Raw genomic sequence first — 22,495 nt, 5'->3', positions numbered from 1 at the left:
CCCTCCCCCCCACACTTTCAGACAGTACATCCCAGACCCTAACCCCTCGAGTGACCCTCCCTCCCCCCCACACTCTCAGACAGTACATCCCAGACCCTAACCCCTCGAGTGACCCTCCCTCCCCCCCACACTCTCAGACAGTACATCCCAGACCCTAACCCCTCGAGTGACCCTTCCTCCCCCCACACTCTCAGACAGTACATTCCAGACCCTAACCCCTCGAGTGAACCTGCCTCCCCCCACACTCTCAGACAGTACATCCCAGACCCTAACCCCTTGAGTGAACCTCCCTCCCCCCCACACTCACAGATAGTATATCCCAGACCCTAACCCCTTGAGTGAACCTGCCTCCCCCACACTCTCAGACAGTACATTCCAGACCCTAACCCCTCGAGTGAACCTCCCTCCCCCCACACTCTCAGACAGTACATTCCAGACCCTAACCCCTCGAGTGAACCTCCCTCCCCCCCACACTCTCAGACAGTACATTCCAGACCCTAACCCCTCGAGTGAACCTCCCTCCCCCCCACACTCTCAGACAGTACATTCCAGACCCTAACCCCTCAAGTGACCCGTCCTCCCCCCATACTCTCAGACAGTACATTCCAGACCCTAACCCCTCGAGTGAACCTGCCTCCCCCCACACTCTCAGACAGTACATTCCAGACCCTAACCCCTCGAGTGAACCTGCCTCCCCCCACACTCTCAGACAGTACATTCCAGACCCTAACCCCTCGAGTGAACCTCCCTCCCCCCCACACTCTCAGACAGTACATTCCAGACCCTAACCCCTCAAGTGACCCGTCCTCCCCCCATACTCTCAGACAGTACATTCCAGACCCTAACCCCTCGAGTGAACCTGCCTCCCCCCACTCTCTCAGACAGTACATCCCAGACCCTAACCCCTCGAGAGAACCTGCCTCCTCCTACACTCTCAGACAGTACATTCCAGACCCTAGCCCCTCGAGTGAACCTGCCTCCCCCCCACACTCTCAGACAGTACATTCCAGACCCTAACCCCTCGAGTGAACCTCCCTCCCGCCACACTCTCTGACAGTACATCCCAGACACTAACCCCTCGAGTGAACCTCCCTCCCCCCACACTCTCACACAGTACATTCCAGACCCTAACCCCTCGAGTGAACCTCCCTCCCCCCACACTCTCAGACAGTACATTCCAGACCCTAACCCCTCGAGTGAACCTGCCTCCCCCCACACTCTCAGACAGTACATTCCAGACCCTAACCCCTCGAGTGAACCTCCCTCCCCGCCACACTCTCAGACAGTACATTCCAGACCCTAACCCCTCGAGTGAACCTGCCTCCCCCCACACTCTCAGACAGTACATTCCAGACCCTAACCCCTCGAGTGAACCTCCCTCCCCCCCACACTCTCAGACCATACATTCCAGACCCTAACCCCTCGAGTGAACCTCCCTCCCCCCACACTCTCCAACAGTACATTCCAGATCCTAACCCCTCGAGTGAACCTGCCTTCCCCCCCCCCACACCCTCAGACATTACATTGCAGACCCTAACCCCTCGAGTGAACCTCCCTCCCCCCACACTCTCAGACAGTACATCCCAGACCCTAACCCCTCGAGTGAACCTCCCTCCCCCCACTCTCTCATACAGTACATCCCAGGCCCTAACCCCTCGAGTGAACCTCCCTCCCCCCCACACTCTCAGACAGTACATCCCAGATCCTAACCCCTCGAGTGAACCTGCCTCCCCCCACACACTCAGACAGTACATTCCAGACCCTAACCCCTTGCTGTGAGAAAAAGATTTTGGTCATGTTGTCATTGCTTTTGTTGTGAAACGCCTTCAATCCATGTCCACTGGGGAAGGTTCTTGTTGATTGTATCAATGAGAACCCAATCAGATCAGCTTTACTCAATAGACCAGCCTTCATGTTGGAGTATGGATGCTCAATGCTGGGCCATATAGGGGGCAGAATCCATGGGCAGAATAGAACAAAGAGACCTTGGAGTGCAGGTTCATAGCTCCTTGGAAGGAGAGGTGCAGGTAGATAGGATAGTGAAGAAGGCGTTTGGTATGCTCTCCTTTATTGGTTAGAGTATTGTGTACAGGAGTTGGGAGGTCATGTTGCGGCTGTACAGAACATTGGTGAGCCCACTTTAGGAATATTGCGTGCAATTCTGGTCTCCTTCCTATCGGAAAGATGCTGTGAAATTAGAAAGGGTTCAGAAAAGATTTACAAGGATGTTGCCAGGGTTGGAGGGTCTGAGCTACAGGGAGAGGCTGAACAGGCTGGGGCTGTTTTCCCTGGAGCGTCGGAGGCTGAGGGGTGACCTTATAGAGGTTTATAAAATCATGAGGGGCATGGATAGGGTAAATAGACAAAGTCTCTTCCCTGGGGTTGGGGAGTCCAGAACTAGGTTTAAGGTGAGAGGGCAAAGATATAAAAGGGACCTAAGGGGTAACTTTTTCACGGAAAGGGTGATACATGGATGGAATGAGCTGCCAGAGGAAGTGGTGGAGGCTGGTGCAATGACAACATCTGGATGGGTATATGATTAGGAAGGGTTTGGAGGGATATGGGCCAAATGCTGGCAAATGGGACGAGATTAATTTCGGATATTCGGTCAGCATGGAGGGGTTGGACCGAAGGTGCTGTTTCCGTGCTGTACATCTCTATGACTCCGTGACTCAACTCTCTGGCATGTTTGATTTCTCTCAGATTCCCACATGCATGCTGCCAGCCTCCTTTTCTTTTCGAACCACAAGTTTCAAATGTGCAGACAGGTCTTTGTGTGGCCCTCGATCAAAAACCTTCTGGGAATCCATGTGCACCAGCCATTACCTCAGCGGTAAACTCAATTTATTAAAATCCAAGCTGTCTTTAACACGTCCTTGGCTTAACTAATCTGCATTAGTGCAATAATCAATCTCAACAGGTTCCCACAACCGCGGTGAACCTGATTAACCTGCAATCGCTACATTTATCTTCACTGCTGTTTATTTCTGGAATAAAGCTGTAGCACTTCATAATTCTCCAGTCCTCTGGTATCTGAGGACACCTGGGCGATTCTGAGTCCAGAGTTTCCATCTTAACTTCCTTCAGTATCTTTGGATGCATTTGATGTGGTCCTGGGATTTCTCAACATCGCCAGCCTATCAAATACCCCCTCTTTATTAATTCTAGACCCAACAGGCATCTGAATGATCTCGTTGCCTCTTTGGCAGAACCTATTCCTTCAGAAAGACAAATGACTTATTCTGTCCCCTCCCCTTTGTGTGCAAATCCTCTCCTATTGGTGACTTTCGGATGGCCTTGGATGTTACCTGCCAGGCTCCACTCACACTCTCTCTTTGTGTCTCTCATTTAATTTCCTGCTTCTCTCCTGAGCGTCCGATATTCAGGCAGGTTCTCACTTGCATTGTCCACTTGAGATCAGTCACAAGTGTCCATCTCCCTGGAATGGCTTAATGCTTCATCCAAGAGGTGGGCACCTTCAACAATGCAAGCAGTCTATCAGTGCTGCCTCACATGGAGTTCAGTGCTTGAGTTTCTGCACTGAAGGCCCCAAACTTCTGCCTCAGAGGCACAAAGAAAAGCCCATTCCTGGTGAAGGACTTTTGCCCGAAACGTCGACTCTCCTGCTCCTCGGATGCTGCCTGACCGGCTGTGTTTTTCCAGCACCACACGTTTTGACTCTGATCTGCAGTCCTCGCTTTCTCCCACAAAGAATAGCCCACTAACAATGAAGGTGTAACGGATGACGTGACCCATCAGTTGAGTTTTGTCAAATGACCGTGACAAAGGGCATGGGTTGCTTCATTTCTCATCACTCACCCCAGGTTACTGTCTGTAGCCGTATGTGTAGGTGTGCCACACCACAGGCCTGGGCTGACGATCCCAAACCGGTAACTCTTTACAGGCCCAGGATTATTTGGTAAATGTCATCCTGTTGCTGCCTTTTGCAGTCAGAAAGGTCATGTACGCACATTGGGCCTGCATCTGTTCTCAGGGCAGTGCCTTGACCAATCAGCAAATCTTGGCTGTGAACTGTCAGTTGTCATTCACTGGTGCATTCGCCTTGGTAATGTCTCTACCACTGTCCACTTGCCCACCAACCTCCCACACAATATAAATGTTGATTTGCCTTTACTCTGGGTATTCCTTGCAAAATGTCTGAACAATTGCAAGATATGAAGCTTTGACAAAATGTGTCTTTCCTCAGCAATATTCAAAAGCAGAGTTAGATTAGATGACTTACAGTGTGGAAACAGGCCCTTCAACCCAACATGACCCTCCAAAGAGCTGCCCACCCAGACCCCTAACACTACGGGCAATTTAGCATGGCCAATTCACCCAACCTGCACATCTTTGGACTGTGGGAGGAAACCCACGCAGACAAAGGGAGGATGTGCAGACTCCACACAGACAGTCGCCTGAGGCGGGAATTGAACCCGGGTCTCTGGCGCTGTGAGGCAGCAGTGCGAACCACTGAGCTACCGTGCTGTCCCGAAGGCCTAGTGCTGTGACTGCTCCAGATCCATGCCCAGGGATGTGCAGGTTAGGGTGGATTGGCCATGCTAAATTGTCCCATAGTGCACAGGGATGTGTAGGTTAGGGTGGATTGGCCATGCTAAATTGTCCCATAGTGCCCAGGGATGTGCAGGTTAGGGTGGATTGGCCATGCTAAATTGTCCCATAGTGCCCAGGGATGTGCAGGTTAGGGTGGATTGGCCATGCTAAATTGTCCCACAGTGCCCAGGGATGTGCAGGTTAGGGTGGATTGGCCATGCTAAATTGTCCCACAGTGCCCAGGGATGTGTATGTTAGGGTGGATTGGCCATGCTAAATTGTCCCATAGTGCCCAGGGATGTGCAGGTTAGGGTGGATTGGCCATGCTAAATTGTCCCATAGTGCCCAGGGATGTGCAGGTTAGGGTGGATTGGACATGCTAAATTGCCCCATAGTGCCCAGGGATGTGCAGGTTTGGGTGGATTGGCCATGCTAAATTGTCCCATAGTGCCCAGGGATGTGCAGGTTCGGGTGGACTGGCCATGTTAAATTGTCCCATAGTGCCCAGGGATGTGCAGGTTAGGATGGATTGGCCATGGGAAATTGTCCCATAGTGTCCAGAGATGTGCAGGTTAGAGTGGATTGGTCATGCTAAATTGTCCCATAGTGTCCAGGGATGTGCAGGTTAGGGTGGTTTGGTCATGCTAAATTGTCCCATAGTGTCCAGGGATGTGTAGGTTAGTATGGATTGGCCATGCTAAATTGTCCCATAGTGCCCAGGGATGTGCAGGTTCGGGTGGATTGGTCATGCTAAATTGTCCCATAGTGCCCAGGGATGTGCAGGTTAGAGTGGATTGGTCATGCTAAATTGTCCCATAGTGTCCAGGGATGTGCAGGTTTGGGTGGATTGGCCATGCTAAATTGTCCCATAGTGCCCAGGGATGTGCAGGTTCGGGTGGATTGGCCATGTTAAATTGTCCCATAGTGCCCAGGGATGTGCAGGTTAGGATGGATTGGCCATGGGAAATTGTCCCATAGTGTCCAGAGATGTGCAGGTTAGAGTGGATTGGTCATGCTAAATTGTCCCATAGTGTCCAGGGATGTGCAGGTTAGGGTGGTTTGGTCATGCTAAATTGTCCCATAGTGTCCAGGGATGTGTAGGTTAGTATGGATTGGCCATGCTAAATTGTCCCATAGTGCCCAGGGATGTGCAGGTTCGGGTGGATTGGTCATGCTAAATTGTCCCATAGTGCCCAGGGATGTGCAGGTTAGAGTGGATTGGTCATGCTAAATTGTCCCATAGTGTCCAGGGATGTGCAGTTTAGGGTGGATTGGCCATGCTAAATTGTCCCATAGTGTCCAGGGATGTACAGGTTAGGGTGGATTGGCCATGTTAAATTGTCCCATAGTGCCCAGGTATGTGCAGGTTAGGGTGGATTGGCCATGTTAAATTGTCCCATAGTGCCCAGGTATGTGCAGGTTAGGGTGGATTGGCCATGTTAAATTGTCCCATAGTGCCCAGGGATGTGCAGGTTAGGGCGGATTGGCCATGCTAAATTGTCCCATAGTGCCCAGGGATGTGCAGGTTAGGGTGGATTGGCCATGCTAAATTGTCCCATAGTGCCCAGGGATGTGCAGGTTAGGGTGGATTGGCCATGCTAAATTGTCCCATAGTGCCCAGGGATGTGCAGGTTAGGGTGGATTGGCCATGTTAAATTGCCCCATAGTGCCCAGGGATGTGCAGGTTAGGGTGGATTGGCCATGCTAAATTGTCCCATAGTGCCCAGGGATGTGCAGGTTAGGGTGGATTGGCCATGCTAAATTGTCCCATAGTGCCCAGGGATGTGCAGGTTAGGGTGGATTGGCCATGCTAAATTGTCCCATAGTGCCCAGGGATGTGCAGGTTAGGGTGGATTGGCCATGTTAAATTGTCCCATAGTGTCCAGGGATGTGCAGGTTAGGGTGGATTGGCCATGTTAAATTGTCCCATAGTGCCCAGGGATGTGCAGGTTAGGGTGGATTGGCCATGCTAAATTGTCCCATAGTGCCCAGGGATGTGCAGGTTAGGGTGGATTGGCCATGCTAAATTGTCCCATAGTGCCCAGGGATGTGCAGGTTAGGGTGGATTGGCCATGCTAAATTGTCCCATAGTGCTCAGGGATGTACAGGTTAGGGTGGATTGGCCATGCTAAATTGTCCCATAGTGCCCAGGGATGTGCAGGTTAGGGTGGATTGGCCATGTTAAATTGCCCCATAGTGCCCAGGGATGTGCAGGTTAGGGTGGATTGGCCATGCTAAATTGTCCCATAGTGCCCAGGGATGTGCAGGTTAGGGTGGATTGGCCATGCTAAATTGTCCCATAGTGCCCAGGGATGTGCAGGTTAGGGTGGATTGGCCATGCTAAATTGTCCCATAGTGCCCAGGGATGTGCAGGTTAGGGTGGATTGGCCATGTTAAATTGTCCCATAGTGTCCAGGGATGTGCAGGTTAGGGTGGATTGGCCATGCTAAATTGTCCCATAGTGCCCAGGGATGTGCAGGTTAGGGTGGATTGGCCATGTTAAATTGCCCCATAGTGTTGGGTACATTAGTCAGAGGGAAATGGGTCTGGTTGGGTTACTCCTTGGAGGGCCGGTGTGGACTGATTGGTCCTGTATGTAATCTAACCTTAACTACAAAGATGGATCAGGGAAATTGAGCTTAATTTCCTTGGCGGATCTTATCACAGGTTTTCAAAATTATGAACAATTTTGACAGGGTGAAGAAAGATATTCTGCTTCCACAAGTTGGCATGTCAGTAACTAGGGGGGGGGGGGGGGGGTCACAGTTTCAGGATTGCCAGCAAGGCCCTTCGGCCCTTGATGCTGTGCTGACCTTTTATCCTACTCTAACCTGCTCTAACCTACATACCCTTTACTGTACTATCTTCCATGTGCCTATCCAAGAGCGGTTTAATTGCACCCAAGAATTACACACAATATTGCGCATCCCTGGGCACTATGGGTCCATTTAGCATGGCCAATACATCCTAGGAGTGAGGACAGGTGAAACTACTTTCCAGAGCACTGTTAGGATTTAGAACATAGAACATAGAACATAGAACAATATAGCACAGAACAGGCCCTTCGGCCCACGATGTTGTGCCGAACTTTTATCCTAGATTAAGCACCCATCCATGTACCTATCCAAATGCCGCTTAAAGGTCGCCAATGATTCTGACTCTACCACTCCCACGGGCAGCGCATTCCATGCCCCCACCACTCTCTGGGTAAAGAACCCACCCCTGACATCTCCCCTATACCTTCCACCCTTCACCTTAAATTTATGTCCCCTTGTAACACTCTGTTGTACCCGGGGAAAAAGTTTCTGACTGTCTACTCTATCTATTCCCCTGATCATCTTATAAACCTCTATCAAGTCACCCCTCATCCTTCGCCGTTCCAACGAGAAAAGGCCGAGAACTCTCAACCTATCCTCGTACGACCTACTCTCCATTCCAGGCAACATCCTGGTAAATCTTCTCTGCACCCTCTCCAAAGCTTCCACATCTTTCCTAAAGTGTGGCAACCAAAACTGCACACAGTACTCCAAATGTGGCCTAACCAAAGTCCTGTACAGCTGCAACATCACTTCACGACTCTTGAATTCAATCCCTCTGCTAATGAACGCTAATACACCATAGGCCTTCTTACAAGCTCTATCCACCTGAGTGGCAACTTTCAAAGATCTATGAACATAGATCCCAAGATCCCTCTGTTCCTCCACCTGACCAAGAACCCTACCGTTAACCCTGTATTCCGCATTCTTATTTGTTCTTCCAAAATGGACAACCTCACACTTGGCAGGGTTGAACTCCATCTGCCACTCCTCAGCCCAGCTCTGCATCATATCTAAGTCCCTTTGCAAACGACAAATGCCCTCCTCACTGTCCACAACTCCACCTATCTTCGTATCATCTGCAAATTTACTGACCCACCCTTCGACTCCCTCATCTAAGTCATTAATAAAAATTACAAACAGCAGAGGACCCAGAACTGATCCCTGCGGAACTCCACTTGTAACTGGGCTCCAGGCTGAATATTTGCCATCTTCCACCACTCTCTGACTTCGACCGGTTAGCCAGTTTTCTATCCAATTGGCCAAATTTCCCTCTATCCCATGCCTCCTGACTTTCCGCATAAACCTACCATGGGGAACCTTATCAAATGCCTTACTAAAATCCATGTACACTACATCCACTGCTCTACCCTCATCCACATGCTTGGTCACCTCCTCGAAGAATTCATAAGACTTGTAAGGCAAGACCTACCCTTCACAAATCCGTGCTGGCTGTCCCTAATCAAGCAGTGTCTTTCCAGATACTCATAAATCCTATCCCTCAGTACCCTTTCCATTACTTTGCCTACCACAGAAGTAAGACTAACTGGCCTGTAATTCCCGGGGTTATCCCTATTCCCTTTTTTGACCAGGGGCACAACATTCGCTACTCTCCAGTCCCCTGGTACCACCCCCCGTTGACAATGAAGACGAGAAGATCATTGCCAACGGTACTGCAATTTCCTCTCTTGCTTCCCACATAATCCTAGGATATATCCCATCAGGCCCGGGGAACTTGTCTATCCTCAAGTTGTTCAAAATGTCCAACACATCTTCCTTCCTAACAAGTATCTCTTCTGGCTTACCAATCCGTTTCACACTCTCCTCTTCAACAATACGGTCCCTCTCGTTCGTAAATACTGAAGAGAAGTACTTGTTCAAGACCTCTCCTATCTCTTCCGACTCAATACACAGTCTCCCACTACTGTCCTTGATCGGACCTACCCTCGTTCTCGTCATTCTCAGGTTTCTCACATACGCATAAAATGCCTTGGGGTTATCCTTGATCCTATCCGCCAAGGATTTTTCATGCCCTCTCTTAGCTCTCCTAATCCCTTTCTTCAGCTCCCTTCTGGCTATCCTGTATCCCTCCACTGCTCTGTCTGAACCCTGTTTCCTCAACCTTATGCAAGCCTCCTTCTTCCTCTTTACTAGACATTCAACCTCCCTCGTCAACCAAGGCTCCCTCACACGACCATTTCTTTCCTGCCTGATAGGTACATACATATCAAGGACACGTCGTATCTGCTCCTTGAAAAAGTTCCACATTTCCACCACATCCTTCCCTGACAGCCTATGCTCCCAACTTATGCTCCTCAAATCCTGTCTTACAGCATCGTAATTTCCCTTCCCCCAATTGTAAAATCTACCTTGTTGTGCGCACCTATCTCTCTCCATAACCAAGGTGAAAGTCACAGAATTGTGGTCACCATCACCAAAATGTTCACCCACTAACAAGCCCACCACTTGTCCCGGTTCGTTACCGAGTACCAAATCCAATATGGCCTCCCCTCTGGTTGGACAATCTACATACTGTGTTAGAAAAGCTTCCTGGACACACTGCACAAACACCGCCCCGTCCAATCTACTTGATCTAAAGAGCTTCCAATCAATATTTGGGAAGTTGGAGTCGCCCATGACTACGACCCTGTGGCTTCTGCACCTTTCCAAAATCTGTTTCCCAATCTGTTTCTCCACATCTCTGCTGCTATTGGGGGGCCTATAGTAAACACCCAATGTTTGGAATGTGTTGCTTGGGAGAATGGTAGTGGGGAACTCCAAATGAGTGTTCAAAAGACAGCTGAATATTTATTTGAAAGGGATGAAGAACGAGGGTGAGGGAGATAGGGTTGGAGAGGGGGATGAGCTGGGGAACTCTTTCAGGAGCCGGTACAGGAATTATGTACAGACAAGACAGTGCAGACACAATGTACAGTAGATTACACGACACTCTCTGTACTGTAAAACTCTATGATTTTACCATTCTACTACTCCGAAGAGAGAGAGAGCCTGATTCTAAGTTAGGGATGTTGTATGTGCATTTTGCCTTTAAGACTGAAGGCGATATATACACAATGTTCTAACTCTGCCTGGTTCGAGTGTACCAGCTCCACAGACAGGAACCAGTTTTGAAGAGCCACATCAGAGTGGAAGCTGTTTTCCTCTCTCTCCAGACAGTGCCAGACCTGCTGAGTTTCTCCAGCATTCACACAGAAACGAGCTGCACTGTTGTCTTTAAGAAACTAAACCAGCGAGTTGGTCAGTCCCTGGTGGGTGATTGATTATTAAACACATGATAACGGGCAATTGCATGCAACGGGCACAGTCTAGCCAACGCGGTAAAAACAATGACTGCAGATGCTGGAAACCAGATTCTGGATTAGTGGTGCTGGAAGAGCACAGCAGTTCAGGCAGCATCCAAGGGGCTTCGAAATCGACGTTTCGGGCAAAAGCCCTTCATCAAGGAATAAAGGCAGTGAGCCTGAAGCGTGGAGAGATAAACTAGAGGAGGGTGGGGGTGGGGAGAGAGTAGCATAGAGTACAATGGGTGAGTGGGGGAGGGGATGAAGGTGATAGGTCAGGGAGGAGAGGGTGGAGTGGATAGGCGGAAAAGGAGATAGGCAGGTAGGACAAGTCCGGACAAGTCATGGGGACAGTTACTGAGCTGGAAGTTTGGAACTGGGGTGAGGTGGGGGAAGGGGAAATGAGGAAAATGTTGAAGTCCACATTGATGCCCTGGGGTTGAAGTGCATCAATGTAGTTCATCTTCCGCCTCGGAACACTTCAGGATGCTGCCTGAACTGCTGTGCTCTTCCAGCACCACTAATCCACAGTCTAGCCAAGCAAAGTGACCTCAAAGGGTACACTAGAGTCATAGAGATGTACAGCACAGAAACAGACCCTTCGGTCCAACCTGTCCATGCCGACCAGATATCCCAACCCAATCTAGTTCCACCTGCCAGCACCCAGCCCATATCCCTCTATACCCTTCCTATTCATATACCCATCCAGATGCCTTTTAAATGTTGTCATTGTACCAGCTTCCACCACTTCCTCTGGCAGCTCATTCCATACACGTACCACCCTCTGTGTGAAAAAGTTGCCCCTTAGATATCTTTTATATCTTTCCCCTCTCACCCTAAACCTATGCCCCTCTAGTTCTGGACTCCCCCAACCCTGGTGAAAAAAAACCTTGTCTATTTACCCTATCCATGCCCCCCATGATTTTATAACCTCTTTAAGGTCACCCCTCAGCCTCCGACACTCCAGGGAAAACAGCCCCAGCCTATTCAGCCTCTCCCTATAGTTCAAATCCTCCAACCCTGGCAACATCCTTGTAAATCTTTTCTGAACTCTTTCAAATTTCACAACATCCTTCCTACAGGGGGGGAAGCCAGAACATATAGAACATAAAACACCACCCTTCATGTTGCAGTTGTATAAGACTCTGGTGCGGCCGCATCTGGAGTATTGTGTACAGTTTTGGTCGCCATACTATAGGAAGGATGTGGAGGCACTGGAACGGGTGCAGAAGAGGTTTACCAGGATGTTGCCTGGTATGGTAGGAAGATCCTATGAGGAAAGGCTGAGGCACTTGGGGTTGTTTTCATTGGAGAAAAGAAGGTTTAGGGGTGACTTGGTAGAGGTGTACAAGATGATTAGGGGTTTAGATAGGGTTGACCATGAGCCCCTTTTTCCACGTATGGAGTCAGCTATTACGAGGGGGCATAGCTTTAAATTAAGGGGTGGTAGGTATAGGTCAGATGTTAGGGGTAGATTCTTTACTCAGCGAGTTGTGAGTTCATGGAATGCCCTGCCAGTAGCAGTGGTGGACTCTCCCTCTTTATGGGCATTTAAACGGGCATTGGATAGGCATATGGAGGTTATTGGGCTAGTGTAGGTTAGGTGGGCTTGGATCGGCGCAACATCGAGGGCTGAAGGGCCTGTACTGCGCTGTATTTTTCTATGTTCTATGTTCTAACAATACAGTACAGTAAAGGCCCTTCGGCCCTTGATGCTGTGCTGACCTTTTATCCTACTCTAACCTACATACCCTTTACTATATTATCTTCCATGAGCCTATCCAAGAGCGGTTTAATTGCACCCAAGAATTGCACACAATGTTGCAACAGTGGCTTACCCAATGTCCTGTACAGCAGCAACATGACCTCCCAACTCCTCTACCTGATGCACTGACCAATAAAGGAAAGCACACCAAATGCTTTCTTCACTGTCCTATCACTTTCAAGTAGGTGGCACAGTGGTTAGCACTGCTGCCTCACAGCGCCAGGGACCCGGGTTCAATTCCTGCCTCAGGCGACTGACTGTGTGGAGTTTGCACATCCTCCCCGTGTCTGCGTGGGTTTGCTCCCACAGTCCAAAGATGTGCAGGTCAGGTGAATTGGCCATGCTAAATTGTCCCATAGTGTTAGGTTAGGGGTATGGGTGGGTTGTGCTTCGGCGGGTCGGTGTGGACTTGTTGGGCCGAAGGGCCTGTTTCCACACTGTAATGTAATCGAATCTAAGCTATGAACCTACACCCCAAGGTGTCTTTATTTGCCCAAGAGCTGTGATAGGACTGTAGCAATGATTACTCCAGAGCTGTCTCAAATGGATGCTTAATTCCCGTGCACAAAGTCCATTATTGCCAAGAGACAGAGTGCCAGAGCAGGCGTCTTGATGATGAAAGGGAAACGGGAGTTTGTCTCGCCGTTTCGCATCCCTCCAGACTACAGCCATGTATATCAAGCAAGTGCAGCTGATTGAGGGGGAGAAAGAGGAAGGACCGAACTTTGTCTGGCATGATCTAGCATCCCCACACTGGGCGACGATTGGTTCCCTCGCGTTCCATTCAGAAACGGAAAAGCCACACAATAACCTGCTTCCAAAAGACAGGCAGAGCACAGCACCGCCTCGGGGGGATATAAAGGTAACAACACTGTCCCACTTCGTGAGCAAACTGCAGCCAGGCAAAGACGGGCTTTTGAAGCTGGGGACCCACCAGAGGGACTGTGCACCTCTGTAAGGTTGGCTGATGAACGCTTCTCATGCTGTTTTTAATTAATGATTTTCTACCATTTATTTCAAATATAAAAGCAATCAGGCATGCCCCAAAGTTGTGCTGTTTTCTGTGCTGTGAGCAGTTATGTGCGTTTATATTTTAAATGATTGTGGCCTCTTTGATGTGAAGTCATTTTGCAAAATAAACTTGCGCTTAAGTTGTGTTTTTATTTAAAGCATCAGATGTTGATAACTCTCACTGCTGCCCATTCCAAACACCCCTCCTTGGATGTATTTCATTGTTCAAAAGCCTGGTGATGCTCTGACTGGGAGAGATTTCGTTTTCCTGTTGCATTCGGTAGCGCCGCCGATATTTAGTGTGGACCTGAAGCCCAGAGAATGCCGAAAGGTGGTGACAGAAGCTCAGACAGAAAAAGTGGCTGAACAGTTCAACAGGGAAGGTCCGAGCAGGAGCAATATTGCTGCTGGATTGTCATTCAGCAAGTAGCGATTTGCTGCTATCTCGCTTTATCAATGTGGTGAGCGCACAAGTGAGGAAATAATGTCCTTCTTTCAAAGTTGCTGTTAATCTTACAGCACAAGAGTATTTCTCATGACCCGAGAGCTCCTGTTCCCCCCCCACCCCACCCCAGTCTCAACTAGGCGAGGTCAAAAGCAATGGGCAGCTAAGTGCTAAGCAGATTTCCTGCACCCCCTGCAGTTCTTTCAGGTGGTTTGTTTTGTGTGTGTATTCAGTGCCAGGCTAGTCCTGCAAACAAAATGATTTTGGCTTGTAGCGTGCTCACCATAGGGCTGGTCTCTCATTCGAGAGAGAGATGGGCGACTGGCGGGGAGGGTGAGGCCAGGGGAGAGGTCAAGAGTCCTTAATGGGTACCCACAGCCAGTGTGGGTATTGAACCCATACTGTTGGCATCACCCTCGCATGGCATACCCTGCATCCACACTGTCTGACTTGCACAGTGCTGCAATTAACCCTTTCTCCCTCTTCAGTGACTCCCTGCTTATGACTGTCAAACATTCTAACCTTCCTCTCTGATTGCTTCTGATAATTGCAGACTGTCTGAGTGCCCGAATAAAACTAGTGTTTTCAAGAAAATCTAGCCCTCGCGAGAATCAATTAACTGCTGTGTGTTGTGATATTGAGGTATTGGGCTCGTTAAGAGTTCTACACAATTGTCAGGGGAAAACATGACATATAAAATAAATAAAAAGCAAAATGAAGGGTTCAGAAAAGATTTACAAGGATGTTGCCAGGGTTGCAGGGTTTGAGCTACAGGGAGAGGCTGAACAGGCTGGGGCTGTTTTCCCTGGAGCGTCGGAGACTGAGGGGTGACCTTATAGAGGTTTACAAAATCATGAGGGGCATAGATAGGGTAAGTAGACAAAGTCTTTTCCCTGGGGTGGGGGAGTCTAGAACTAGAGGGCATAGGTTTAGGGTGAGAGGGGAAAGATATAAAAGAGACCTACGGGGCAACTTTTTCACACAGAGGGTGGTACGGGTATGGAATGAGCTGCCAGAGGAAGTGGTGGAGGCTGGTACAATTACAACATTTAAAAGGCATCTGGATGGGTATATGAATAGGAAGGGTTTGGGGGGATATGGGCCGGGTGCTGGCACATGGGACTAGATTAGATTCCCTAGAGTGTGGAAACAGGCCATTCGACTGTCCGAAGAGTAACCCACCCCGACCCATTCCCCTCCAGCTAACACTGTGGGCAATTTAGCACAGCCAATTCACCCTAACCTGCACATCTTTGGATTGTGGGAGAAAATCTGCACAGACACGGGGAGAATGTGCAAACTCCACACAGACAGTTGCAGTCAAAGCCGGGTGCCTGGTGCTGTGAGGCAGCAGTGCCAACCACTGAGCCACCGTGCCACCCTAGGATATCTGGGTCAGCACGGATGAGCTGACCCCTCAATTGCAGTACAGTTGATGCTAAATTGCCCATCGTGTTGGGTGGAGGGGCATGGGTCTGGGTGGGTTACTCTCTGGTGTGGCCTTATTGGGCTGAATGGCCTGTCTCCACACTGTAGGGAATCAAATCCCCTCCCATTTTGCCAGCACTTGGCCCATATCCCTTTAACCCCTTGAGGAGGAGCACTGTGGGGTGGGGGTTAATGGTAATAGCAAAGTCAACCTGAATGGGAACCCCGAAAGGTTCACTTTGCTTTCTCGCTCTCCCTCACCAGCCAGACCTGCTGAGTGTGTCAAGGCAGCCTCTGACTTTGTTTTGGGGCAGACCACTGAGAGCACATTAGCAGCTGCTTTTCCAGTCGTCAGAAGCAGTGTCAAAATTTCACAAGCGCTTAATTCCTCGCAAAGTGCCTTTTCGGATTTCATGAAATGCTGGTTGATTTCACTCCCCCCTCCCTCCCGACCCTCCCTCCTTTTCTCTCTCCTGTTGAACGTCCCAGTCTAGACTGGGACTCACTTTGCAATCGATCCCTCACGCAGCTCTGTGCACGCTCCTGGATTGATTTGCAACCGCATTTCACGCTGCTCATCTTTTTAGCTGCGAGTATTCTGGAAGGCGCTAATGAAATGCAAGCCCCCTCGCTTTTCACGGGCCAAAAGACTGACTGAGCAAAGCCATGACAAATTCGGCGCTTTCGTTTAAAGCATCAGCTTTTGAATACAGCACCTTTTGGACTGTTACGGTTTACTCCCCCCCGCCCGGGGACCTGGTTAAGAGGCTGCTTATGAATGTCAAATATTCAATCCTTTTTAAAGGCGGCTGAAGTGAATGGGGCAGGAGGAAGACTGCAGGTAAAAATGAAAATTCATGACGTAGAGGTGCCGGTGCTGGACTGGGGTGGACAAAGTTAAAAGTCCCAGCTGGTCCAATTGCATCATTTAAGAGGCATCTGGATGGGTATATGAATAGGAAGGGTTTGGAGGGATATGGGCCGGGTGCTGGCAGGTGGGACTCGATTGGGTTGGGATATCTGGTCGGGTTGGACTGAAGGGTCTGTTTCCACGCTGTACATCTCCATGGCTCTATGTCCAGGTTATAGGCCAACAGGTTTGTTTGGAAGCACTAATGCTGCTCCTTCACCAGGTGATAGTGGGGCAGGATCATAAGACACAGAGTTTACAGCAAAAGATCCCAGTGTCATGCAATTAAAATAATATATTGAACAAACCTGGATTGCTGTTAAGTCTTTCATCTTTTAGAATGGGGTTGCAGGTTTCAGTTCATTAACATGTCAATCCCAGAATTCCTTTAAAGTCACATTCTCGAGATAACTTAAGGTTTTATTAAATAAAAGTGACATCTCAGCTCAGACAATGCATTAAAGGTGTGAGGGTGGAGTCTGTCTGTAGCCCAACCTGGAGTCAAACTGGTTAGGCTGGTGACAGACAATCATTCTGACTGTGTGACTTAACATTGGGGGGGGGGGTTGGCATATCATGTGATGCACAGAACTTAGTTGAGTAAAAGCCTGGATCAAGGGGGCTTTTGTGGTGCAGTGGTAGTGTCCCTACCTCTGAGACAGGAAGCCCAGGTTCAAATCCCAGTTGCTCCAGAGGTGTCTGCCATAGCATTGTTAAACAGGTCGAGTAGGGGTGTATACTAGAGGTCTCAGTTCCTTTGGGCAATGAGGGACTACTTAGAATTAAAGCTCAAACCATTCTGTCCCCACTACCCCATTCTGACACTTATATTCCGTTATACCCACTCCTGTGATTCTTCCCTGTCTATCTATCTGTATAATCCTCCATTTCCCTTCAGCATCATGTCGTCATAGAGTCTTATAGCATGGAAACAGACCCTTTGGTCCAACCCATCCATGCCGACCAGATATCCTAACCCAATCGAGTCCCATTTTCCAGCACCTGGCCCATATCCCTCTCAACCCTTCCTATTCCTACACCCATCCAGATGCCTTGTAACTGTACCAGCCTCCAACACTTCCTCTGGCAGTTCATTCCACACACGCACCACCCTCTGCGTGAAAAAGGTCCCATTTAAATCTTTCCCCTCTCACTTTAAACCTATACCCTCTTTTGGACTCCCCCACCCCAGGGAAAAGACCTTGTCTATTTACCCTATCCATGTCCCTCATGATTTTATAAACCTCGATAAGGTCACCCCTCAGCCTCAGATGCTCCAGGGTAAACAGCCCCAGCCTGTTCAGCCTCTCCTTATAACTTCCAGTCTCAGTAACATCCTTATCAATCATTCGACACCCTTTCCAGCTGAAAAGCATCCTTCCTATAGCAGGGCGACCAGGGCTTCCCCTTAAAGACATGACAATGTATCTCAAACTAAAGTGGAATGATGTATTAGTTGATTAAAGTCAACTGGTCAGAAGGTGCGCAGCTTGAATGAACTGGGGGATAAAACAAAAACATGAAGAGACCTGATCCGCCCAAACCATTAACTAGTCTTTTATTTCTTTTCAGTTCCCCACCGACCTGCTGTGCACTTCCAATCCTCACAGTTCTTTCAGCTTCTCTGCACTGTGTTTCTATCCTATTATTTCTATTCAACCCTCTGCTGGCTATGGCAACTGAAACGAGCTGAGGAACGAGTGGAGAGACGAGAGAAAACCGCAGTTCTGAAGAAGGATCACTGGCCTCGAAACGTTAACTCTTGTTGCTCCCTCCACAGAGGCTGCCAGACCTGCCGAGTTTCCCCGACGTTCCCTGCATTTTATGCCCGATTTCCAGCATCCACAGGATTCCGCTCTTCAGAGCGGATGAATGTTTCGGCTCGTTCCCTTCCCCTTCTCCCCGAGGTAGCCACTGTGTTCCCCAACGCAGTGCACTGAGCCTTCCAGACCTGAAAACAGAGAATGCTGGAGAAACTCGAGCTTCTCTGGAGAGAGACGCAGAGTTCTGCTCTGGAGTCTTGTGACCCCAGTTGGTTCACTGATGACTGGCTTCCCTTTTGTATCACCCCAACCCTTGCCGACAGCACCACCTATCCCCCAGCACCCCCCCCCACCCCCACCCCCACCCCCACCCCCCACAGCTTTGTAGCTTAAAGGCCGAATGGTGATCTAGGATAACAAAGTGCCGTGAGCAGACTGGCTGGTATTGGGGACATGAGGGCCCTCATTGCTCACGAGGAATGCACTGTGTGTCTCAGTGATGCCTTTACATAGCCACTGGTGATGTCATTTTTAGTTCAGTAGCAGAACCAAGCCCTCTCCTTCGAGAGAATTAAGGGATGGTCGAGTGAGTATTTTCAATATAAAGTACCCTCACCATCGAAATATGATGATGAAAGTTATTCAGTTGTCACGATGACTCTGTGCCGTTGATTGAGCGAACTTTGAAGTTGCTTCGGTTTTGTTTCCTCCACACTCACTTATCGAACCCCTGCAGTGTAGAAGCAGGCCCATTGACTCCACAGTGAACGTCTGAATACCATCCCTGTATTCCCCATGGCTAACCCACCGACCCTGAACACTAGGGACAATTTAACATGGCCAATCCACCCTAACCTGCACATCCCTGGGCACTATGGGACAATTTAGCACGGCCAATCCACCCTAACCTGCACATCCCTGGGCACTATGGGACAATTTAGCATGGCCAATCCACCCTAACCTACACATCCCTGGGCACTATGGGACAATTTAGCATGGCCAATCCACCCTAACCTGCGCATCCCTGGGCACTATTGGACACTTTAGCATGGCCAATCCACCCTAACCTTCACATCCCTGGGCACTATGGGACAATTTAGCATGGCCAATCCACCCGGACCTACACATCCCTGGGCACTATGGGACACTTTAGCACGGCCAATCCACCCTAACCTGCACATCCCTGGGCACTATGGGACAATTTAGCACAGCCAATCCACCCTAACGTGCACATCCCTGGACACGATGGGACAATTTAGCATGGCCATTCCACCCTAACCTGCACATCCCTGGGCACTATGGGACAATTTAGCATGGCCAATCCACCCTAACCTTCACATCCCTGGGCACTATGGGACAATTTAGCATGGCCAATCCACCCTAACCTGCACATCCCTGGGCACTATTGGACACTTTAGCATGGCCAATCCACCCTAACCTTCACATCCCTGGGCACTATGGGACAATTTAGCATGGCCAATCCACCCTAACCTGCACATTCCGGGGCACAATGGGACAATTTAGCATGGCCAATCCACCCTAACCTACACATCCCTGGGCACTATGGGACAATTTAGCACGGCCAATCCACCCTAACCTTCACATCCCTGGGCACTATGGGACAATTTAGCATGGCCAATCCACCCTAACCTGCAAATCCCTGGGCACTATGGGACAATTTAGCATGGCCAATCCACCCTAACCTGCACATTACTGGGCACTATGGGACAATTTAGCACGGCCAATCCACCCGGATCTACACATCCCTGGGCACTATGGGACAATTTAGCACGGCCAATCCACCCTAACCTGCACATCCCTGGGCACTATGGGACAATTTAGCACAGCCAATCCACCCTAACGTGCACATCCCTGGACACTATGGGACAATTGAGCATGGCCAATCCACCCTAACCTGCACATCCCTGGGCACTATTGGACACTTTAGCATGGCCAATCCACCCTAACCTTCACATCCCTGGGCACTATGGGACAATTTAGCATGGCCAATCCACCCTAACCTGCACATCCCTGGGCACTATGGGACAATTTAGCATGGCCAATCCACCCGGACCTACACATCCCTGGGCACTATGGGACACTTTAGCACGGCCAATCCACCCTAACCTGCACATCCCTGGGCACTATGGGACAATTTAGCACAGCCAATCCACCCTAACGTGCACATCCCTGGACACGATGGGACAATTTAGCATGGCCATTCCACCCTAACCTGCACATCCCTGGGCACTATGGGACAATTTAGCATGGCCAATCCACCCTAACCTTCACATCCCTGGGCACTATGGGACAATTTAGCATGGCCAATCCACCCTAACCTGCACATCCCTGGGCACTATTGGACACTTTAGCATGGCCAATCCACCCTAACCTTCACATCCCTGGGCACTATGGGACAATTTAGCATGGCCAATCCACCCTAACCTGCACATTCCGGGGCACAATGGGACAATTTAGCATGGCCAATCCACCCTAACCTTCACATCCCTGGGCACTATGGGACAATTTAGCATGGCCAATCCACCCTAACCTGCAAATCCCTGGGCACTATGGGACAATTTAGCATGGCCAATCCACCCTAACCTGCACATTACTGGGCACTATGGGACAATTTAGCACGGCCAATCCACCCGGACCTACACATCCCTGGGCACTATGGGACAATTTAGCACGGCCAATCCACCCTAACCTGCACATCCCTGGGCACTATGGGACAATTTAGCACAGCCAATCCACCCTAACGTGCACATCCCTGGACACTATGGGACAATTGAGCATGGCCAATCCACCCTAACCTGCACATCCCTGGGCACTATTGGACACTTTAGCATGGCCAATCCACCCTAACCTTCACATCCCTGGGCACTATGGGACAATTTAGCATGGCCAATCCACCCTAACCTTCACATCCCTGGGCACTATGGGACAATTTAGCATGGCCAATCCACCCTAACCTGCAAATCCCTGGGCACTATGGGACAATTTAGCACGGCCAATCCACCCTAACCTGCACATTACTGGGCACTATGGGACAATTTAGCACGGCCAATCCACCCGGACCTACACACCCCTGGGCACTATGGGACAATTTAGCACGGCCAATCCACCCTAACCTGCACATCCCTGGACACTATGGGACAATTTAGCATGGCCAATCCACCCTAACCTGCACATCCCGGGGCACTATGGGACAATTTAGCAGGCCAATCCACCCTAATCTGCATATCCCTGGGCACTATGGGACAATTTAGCATGGCCAATCCACCCTAACCTGCACATCCCTGGGCACTATGGGACAATTTGGCACGGCCAATCCACCCTAACCTGCACATCCCTGGGCACTATGGGACAATTTAGCATGGCCAATCCACCCTAACCTGCACACCCCTGGGCACTATGGGACAATTTAGCATGGTCAATCCACCCTCACCTGCCCATCTTTGAACTGCGGGCCGAAACTGGAGCACCCGGACCAAACCCATGCAGACATGGGGAGAACGTTCAAACTCTACACAGACTGTCACCCGAGGAGGTCATCGAATCCGGGTCCCTGGCTGCAGTGAGGCAGCCGTGCTAACCCCTGAGCCCCCATGCTCCTCTCACTTCCCTTTTGTTTTATTCTCATTACACTCAGAGTTCACTCTCATTCACTTTGCCCACGTGTCATGCTTGTGCTTGGTCGCCATGACCTGTAAGTGCGCCTTTGCATTAACCTGATACTGAGACCGCCCCCATGGTAGGTTCAGGGTGGGCCAGGGTGTGGTGGGTTAACAGGTGGCATTTGGCTCAGTGTTCAGGAGAAGCTGCAAACCGGCCACGGTGATGGCTTGGGATTCGAACCGAGTTGGGGCCATGCCGAGTGAGCTCGGATAGCTGAGAGACGTGCCTTTAACAGGAAGAAGTCACAAGGTCAGCAGACGTCACAGTGAGTGCAAAGCCTCAAGGTGAGAGAGCATATGGGGCTTAACTGGGGGGGGGGGGGGGGGAGAGAAAGCCCTGGAAATATCCTCAGGGGGTTGAGGAAGGCAGTTCCCTCTTTTTGCCAAACGGACGAGTATTAGTACGATGGTATGGGCTTGCAGTTCTTAAACCGATTGCTCTGAATGTGCAATCGCCAATCTGTCCGAGATGATGTGATGCGTTTTCCCTCGATCCAGCCCTTCCGGCCTCGCGAGCACTCATGGCTGTTGCCTTTTCCCGTTTCTCTCCTTGTTCAGCTTCGGTCCGGCTCTCCCATCTGTCCAGAATGAGAGCTTTCCTGGTTTTGGCCATGCTGTCGCTTCTGCTGGAAACATGCCAGGGAAAGCACGCTGGATGGTTGGCAAACAGTGGCGTTCTCGCCAAGGTACGGGCACGTTACCACCACACGGGTTTGTGCGAAACTTTCCGCTGTATTTGTGTGAGAGTGTGTGTGAGAGTGTGTGTGTGTGTGTCTGAGAGAGAGTGTGTGTATGAGTGTGTGTGTGTGAGAGAGAGGGAG

The 22,495-nt window shown here is 50.0% G+C and overlaps 1 protein-coding gene across 5 annotated transcripts in view; it reads left to right on the top strand.

Annotated features, from left to right (window-relative positions):
* Window positions 1-13,266: 13,266 nt before the first annotated feature.
* Window positions 13,267-22,495, top strand: part of LOC140471082 (tachykinin-3-like) — a 45,127-nt gene continuing 35,898 nt past the window's right edge. For 4 of the 5 annotated variants that reach the window (XM_072566935.1, XM_072566934.1, XM_072566931.1 and 1 more), the window contains exons 1-2: window positions 13,267-13,396; window positions 22,233-22,360. In XM_072566935.1, coding sequence (XP_072423036.1) covers window positions 22,262-22,360 — 99 coding nt within the window. In that variant the 5' untranslated portion in view covers window positions 13,267-13,396; window positions 22,233-22,261. The remainder of the gene's footprint in view (window positions 13,397-22,232; window positions 22,361-22,495) is intronic. The other variant, XM_072566932.1, reaches the window with a different exon arrangement.

Source organism: Chiloscyllium punctatum, chromosome X, assembly GCF_047496795.1.
Source record: "Chiloscyllium punctatum isolate Juve2018m chromosome X, sChiPun1.3, whole genome shotgun sequence".
Lineage (NCBI taxonomy): Eukaryota > Metazoa > Chordata > Chondrichthyes > Orectolobiformes > Hemiscylliidae > Chiloscyllium > Chiloscyllium punctatum.
This window is presented reverse-complemented; position numbering and strand designations above follow the sequence as displayed.